Consider the following 6985-nt stretch of genomic DNA (forward strand, 5'->3'; position numbering starts at 1 on the left):
GGATCTGGAGCCATGAGAGACATCTGGATTGGTGACACACACATACACACACATACACACACACACACACACACACACACACACACACACACACACAGGAAAGGGCTGATGAATCACGCATGCTGTTCCAGTGCCTCTCCTTCCCACCCTTCTCTCCTTCTCCACCCTCTACTCCACCTCCTCTACACCCTCCTCCCCTCCCTCTCCTCTCCTCACCCCATCCTGAGCAGCAGACACCATTAACCTTGTGGGGCCTGGGGGGGTGAGCCTCATAAAGCCCCCCCCCCCCTTAGGAGCTGCCCTTCCCAGCCTCCCCCATTCATCATAACTCCACCGCTAATGACACAGCCGCGCCGCCACTGTTTACGCCTCAGTTTATTCATTCGTTTATTTATGTATTTACTAGCCTGTTTATTTATTTATTTTAAATATTTATTTCCCGTGTCCCGCTGGGGCGACAGAGCTGCAAATCACCATTCCGTTTTTTTTTTTTTGGGTGGAAGCAGTGGCTTCAGCAGAGGCGGTGGCAGCCATGTTTCTTTTTTCTTTTCTTTTCTTTTTTGTTCGTTTCACCGGGTACATGGCTTAGAGCTGTGCTAGCGGCTCTGCCATCATTTGCTACATCCCCAGTGCTGTGCTGCGGACGGCTTTTAACTAGCGACCCCCGCTCTCTTCATCACGCCGCACTGACGACAAGGCCCCATGCCTGTACTTGCACACCAATTACTTTTTCTCCCGCTTGCTCTCTCCCTCTCTCCCTTCCTCCCTCCTTTTCTCTTCTCCATCTCCTCCCCTTGTCTGATTAATACTTCCTTTGCAAAGCAGCTGACCTAATGAGGTTTTATCTTTTGCTGGCTTCTCTCCTTCCTTCCTTCCTTCCCTCCCTCCCTCTCTCTCTCTTTTTCTATCTCTCTCTCTCTACCTCTCTCTGTCCACAGCGCGGCGTATTCACTTCAGTCCCATCACCCCCGCCCCTGCCAAAGTCTTCACTTTAATCTTATCAAAGCAGCTCCATCAGAGCCCTGTGTGCTGTTAGCCTGTCAGCATTTTCAGAGTCTGGCTCTAGGGCTGTGTACACACACACATACCATTTACGGTTGTGTGTGAGAGTGTGTGTGTGTGTGTATGCGCGCACGTAAGTGGAGGCAGGCGGTGGTCGTGCCTAAGATGGCTGCTCTCCTCAGTTCACCCTGTGGCAGCCTGAGCAAGTGTACACACACACACGCACACACACACACACACACACACACACACACACACACACACACACACACACACACACACACACACACACACACACACACACCTTGACCTCAGCAGGCCCCAGCCCTTGACACATTCCGCCAAACACACACGTACACACACGCACACATACATAACAGCCCCCGCAACAAACCAAGACACAAATACATTCTACAGAGTATATGCCACATTATCACCCACACACACAGGCTTTCACAAACAGAGGAAGATCAGACTTCTAAAGGGAGGTACATACCTGCTTGTGCATTTCGATGTTCAGCCCATATGACATCTCGTAGTACTGCAGAATAAGGAAGAGATAAGAGAAGGTGAAAAAACATGCATGCATGTGCTTATTCGCAACACCAGAGACAAGGCCACAGTGTTTCACAATACCTGAGAAGCAAGTACCTCACACACACACACACTCCCACTATCTCTCTCCCTCTAACAAAACACGCTCCCTTCCCACTCCCTCCCCTGCACACCCCCTCTCTGATCTGTCTCTCTGATCTCTGCCTCATCGAAGATAACCCAGACTCTGGTCGGAGTGCAGCTGTGTGTGTGTCTGTCTGTATGTGTTCGTGTGTGTGTGTCTGCATGTCTGTATGTGTGTGTGTGTCTGCATGTCTGTATGTGTGTGTGTGTCTGCATGTCTGTATGTGTGTGTGTGTGTGTGTGTGTGTGTGTGTGTGTGTGTGTGTGTGTGTGTGTGTGTGTGTGTGTGTGTGTGTGTGTGTGTGTGTGGCGGAGCCGCCTAGCCTCGGTGTGGAAACACACTGCTCCCTGGGCCGGGGCGGATAGCGGCGTGTCAAAAAAAATATCTTACTTCACCGCCAGCGTGAGATGGGGAGAGGAACTATCTGGCCGAGTGAGTTACTGATTAACTCTTCAAAATCGTTCCCCTTGTCTCGCTCACTCCCTCACACACACACACACTTGCGCTCTCACTCACACACACACACACACACACTCTCTCTCAGGCCATGATACCACTCAGTTCCTCACCACTGTCTGTGGGCTTGGCTCGCTCACATTGTTTCTTTTTTTTTGTATTTCTTTGGCTTGGCTTGCTTAGTTTATTTCACAGCTCTGTTCTTGAGAGGAGGAGTTACTGTAGCGAAAACGAAGGAGATATCTATAAACGACACAAATCTGGGTGCTGCTGAGCAAGCCAGTCTTTGTGGGAGGAGTGGGAGTAACAGAGAGAGAGAGAGAGAGAGAGAGAGAGAGAGAGAGAGAGAGAGAGAGAGAGCGCGAGAGAGAGAGAGCGCGAGAGAGAGCGCGAGAGAGAGCGCGAGAGAGAGCGAGAGAGAGAGAGAGAGAGAGAGAGAGAGAGAGAGAGAGAGAGAGAGAGAGAGAGAGAGAGAGAGAGAGAGAGAGAGAGAAGGAATGAAGGTTGATAGCAGAAGCCAGAGACAATAGCAAATCGCAGTGCTGGTAAAACCAGACAGATCAACTTTTTTTGTCGACCGCCTCCTTCCTGTTTATCTAACACGCGGGCCTCTTAGAATAACCTGTGCCGCATTCCGGCGAAAAGTAATATTTAACAAAAGTACCACTGTGTCAAGTCAATCCTAGTGTGTACACACCAGATAAGGGAGGCGCGCTCGGTTAAGGCCGGGCCAAAACCTTTCGCCATTACATAACTGATTAGCAGAATTTATGTTCCACGCAGCAGAACAAATAAGGGAACAAAATACACCCTCCCGTGATTATTTTCTTTCCTTTTTTACCTATTATTTTCAACTCTCTCCACAAACCAATAATTGTCCATACTTCTTTATTTCCACCTCTTCACTTTCCTTTCATAACTGAAAATGGCACCCTAGGAATTTGCGGCAGCAGCCCGAGCGAGTGAGTGAGTGAGTGGGTTAAATGTACCTTAGCATAGCTATTCGCAGGGTTAGGGCTGCGGGGCAGTTGGAGAACAAGGGAAGCCTGACTAATGACTGGCACCCACGGGCGAGAGGGGAGAGGGGAGGCTGCTGCTGAACCGCTGATAACAGAAGAGAAGAGAGCAGCCTCCAGCCTCCAGGCAGGCCAGCATGACACTCCTGCCTGGGCAATCAGGCACCTCCACTCGCTCACTTTTTTTTTCTTTTTCTCTTTCCTTTCTTTCTTTCTCCCTCTCTCTCCTTCTCTCACCTGCTCGCTCGCTCGCTTTTTCATTCATTCATTCTCCCTCTCTCCAATCAGCCCTGGACATCTGACCCTGTTGCCATTTCACACCTCGCCTCACTCAACCTTCCAAACTACCACACACACACACACACACACACACACACACACACACACACACACACACACACACACACACACACACACACACACACACACCTCCTCCCCACCCGCTGTGGAATCCTGAATCACATATACAAATAAACCAGCCAGAGACGGCAATGTTATGGGTGCTATCACTCTGATAAAATTAAATAAAAATGTCCGGACAGAGGTTGTAAACAACCTACTCCATCACCACCACCCAACCCCCCACTGCTCTTTACAGACAGGACTTGCCCTGGTATTTGTTTTTATATTCCCACACACACAAACAAATGAATGCAAACAAGTGATCTGATTAGCGTTCTTACCATGACGTAATGGCGCTGCATCTCTGTCTTTTCATTAGCCAGTTTATCGTACTCCACCTTCAGACTGGGGAGGATTAAAGATGAGAGGTTGGAAGAGATTAGAGGAATATTTCATGTAATTTCCCTGCGCTGGTAGGGGCCAACGCACACACACACTATTCCAGTTAGGTAGATGAACATACAGATAATGAGACATTCAGTTCCCCTCAAGTTAAACTACAAATTTAATAATACCCAAGCCCTATCAAATTAACCGTGCACCCCTCCAATTACACGTTAATATAATATAATCAACCAAACATGCAGGGGGGGGAAATGGCAGGACGCAAATATTGCATTACACTTTACAAAATCAACTGCTTTTGTTCGTTGGGGAAAGTTATTCATTTACCTGTGATATTGGGCTTGCAGGAATTGGAACTCGTCTTTGATCCTGTCACAGGACTCAGCAACAGTGAATTTGAATCCAGGCTGACCTGGCTGATGGGGCGCCTGAAACGCAGTGTTGACATTGCAATTAGTACACTACACTACACAACCACTACAAGCTCACTGGAACCGCTTCAAATGAGGGGAGGAAGAACAATAAAAACGACATTCGCCTCACAATCCACAATTGAGGGTGGGAAGGATCCAGTAATAAAATGTACGTATTTTAGGGCAACCTATGAAACCAATGGGTGGTTAGATGTGACAGTATTAGGGCTTTGTTAAAATCATATTTCAAGGCTGATTCAAACAGCGCCTTGACAGAAGTGGCTGGGATACTCCCTCGAGCCTTGGCTGTCGTTGGTTCTTTATACTGGTGAGAATAAGCACCATCAGTCAACAGTGCTCTTTCTGACGGGTCAGTGCACCCCACCGGACACAGAAAACAAGAGCCTGCTATCTGTTAGACTCAGCAAAGCCGCAAAGCATTGCAAACAATTCTACCACCCCAAACACGATTTAAGCTTCAAAGGGTTCCTTCGTGACATCGTCTGGAAGATAAGAGTCGACATTTCCCCCCTCAGACGGTAACCAGAACAGTCACGGTTACGTCGTAAACACTCTCATAACCCGAAAGAGAATCTTTTGTTTACGGTGATCCCCTGTTTCAGCGAGAGCTAGTTTCGCGTCTCATGGCCAAGACGACGACGGAACAGTCCACAATAGACATTAGGCAAGAGATGAAGCGCAGATCACGCGCTAATGGCTGACAAGGTAATTAGCGACGTTAACGCAGATATACTGCTATAATTTATATTCCATCAAAGGTTACTCACCGGATGCCGGCCTTGTGGATACATCTTCAATGTATCCTTTCAGAGGGGGAATCCAGAAAATCTGGCGTTTTCAGTAATCCGAGTAGATGAGCAACGGCCCGCCACCCCTCCCAGCACACACTGGCGCTCGGACAAAGCCCAGTCTTCAGTCGGAGGAAAACACACTTCGACCCAATCCTTTTGCTCTTTCGATCTCCGTTGGTGAATTTTAACCTCCTTATCCTTGACGGCAGCCGATGAAAAACCAGTACAAAAAAAGGGAAAAGAAAAACAAAACAGAGCGTTGGCTGGATTGCACAGATAATATTGCTACCACAAACAGCCACTCTTCTTTGGAGGACGAGAGTGCTTGGGAAGGAACCGTCAGTTGAGGCGACAACTATGCAAGCAATTCATGTTGAATCGGTTCATTACATACAAACCGAAGCTCGCCAATTAAACCAAATACGGTGTATCCCACACAACTCATTCGACTATCAACAATTTCAAACAAGCAGAACTTGTTTGGAGTACCATCATAAAGCCTCTTAAAAACAACAATACGGACAAAACATGAACCACGATGGCGATATTACTTATTCAGTGAGCCGCAAAATGGCACATAGCTGTAGCTCGCTGGCTAACGTTAACATTACCCCTCAGTAGCTGACGTTAGCTTCAACAAATAAACAAAATAAACGTACATAAAATTGATATCCATTCGACTGGTAAAATGTCGTATAATTTACTTTGTGGGAAACGTACCTTCTAGGAAGCTACAAATACCCTACATGACTAATCAATTCAATCTCAAAGATGAAAAGGCTTTCTACTTCAAAACGTTGGCTGATTTTGTCAATACGACTTGTTACAAGCCAACTTACGTCAATCGGACAACAGTAAACGCTGTAACCTTACAGAAGCCTCGCTATCACGCTGCAACTCAACCTCCTGAAAGCCATCGTCTGTTTTACCTTTTGTCTCCACAACGCCTCAACCTCCGTCCACGATTACGAGTAGGCAACAGCAATTATTCCTTCCACGGTAATGCCAAAACCACCAGGATGCTGGGGTTGTGACTTCACGGATCGAAAAACGATCTAGTTAGAAAACAGGCGCAAGATAGGAACAATCCAGTGGGCTTCTTAGAACGTGTAGTGATCTCAGGAGCAGCTCGAAGCGCCTCGAGACTGCTTTTCCGATTGGACGTCGGGCAGCAGTCGATTGTGTCTTCGCCGCTGTCCTCAGGTCAGAAAAAAAGTCCTTCGTGGTCCCACGTTGTTCAGTGTGAAGAGGGTGTAGATCACAAAATCCGTGATTGTGAATTTGAAGAGGTTAGAAATTGAAAAGTTTGACGTTCAAGCATACCAGTCGCCTGTATTCACTCTACCCAGTCTCTCCACCGCTTGCCGTACCACACACAGACTGCCCACTGACACGAGGATTCAACTGCCGCGAGAACGACACTCACAGACCAATCAGATTCAGAGAAAGATTTTTACTTCGCTGGCCAATGGAAGAGAGGTACCCACGTGGGGTTCGTCGTTTCGCGGCATGTGGATTGGTCTGTAAAATCTGACCTCATATACGCCATTTTGGATCTAAACAGGTTTCTCCCCGGTCAAACAGCTTACTTTCAACAATGACAATTGTCAACACGAGGACAAATCTCTAAAATATTGTCAAGCGAAATCGTTTCTTATGGCCTGCAGATGATGATCACTAGTTATGCCATAAATTGTCAGGATGCTGCATGATTATAATTAAACAAGAAGGCTGTGTCAAGCCTGTGCCTATAGTAGTGCAATGTGGGGTTGCTTTTGCTTCAGCCTTTTGCTAAGGACACCATGAAATGTCCTTGAATTCAGACCAAATAAACAGAAATCTACCTCATTCATTAAGGTT

The 6985-nt window shown here is 47.3% G+C and overlaps 1 protein-coding gene across 4 annotated transcripts in view; it reads right to left on the reverse strand.

Annotated features, from left to right (window-relative positions):
• The window catches only part of tle3b (TLE family member 3, transcriptional corepressor b), a 40652-nt gene extending 34147 nt beyond the window's left edge, over positions 1 to 6505 (reverse strand). For 3 of the 4 annotated variants that reach the window (XM_063188121.1, XM_063188120.1, XM_063188118.1), the window contains exons 1-5: positions 6055 to 6505; positions 5102 to 5323; positions 4228 to 4328; positions 3837 to 3900; positions 1499 to 1543 (exon numbers count right to left, since the gene is read on the reverse strand). In XM_063188121.1, coding sequence (XP_063044191.1) covers positions 1499 to 1543; positions 3837 to 3900; positions 4228 to 4328; positions 5102 to 5125 — 234 coding nt within the window. In that variant the 5' untranslated portion in view covers positions 5126 to 5323; positions 6055 to 6505. Of the gene's footprint in view, positions 1 to 1498; positions 1544 to 3836; positions 3901 to 4227; positions 4329 to 5101 lie in introns of all 4 variants that reach the window. The other variant, XM_063188119.1, reaches the window with a different exon arrangement.
• Positions 6506 to 6985: the final 480 nt, after the last annotated feature.

Source organism: Engraulis encrasicolus, chromosome 22 (assembly GCF_034702125.1).
Source record: "Engraulis encrasicolus isolate BLACKSEA-1 chromosome 22, IST_EnEncr_1.0, whole genome shotgun sequence".
Taxonomy (NCBI): Eukaryota; Metazoa; Chordata; class Actinopteri; order Clupeiformes; family Engraulidae; genus Engraulis; species Engraulis encrasicolus.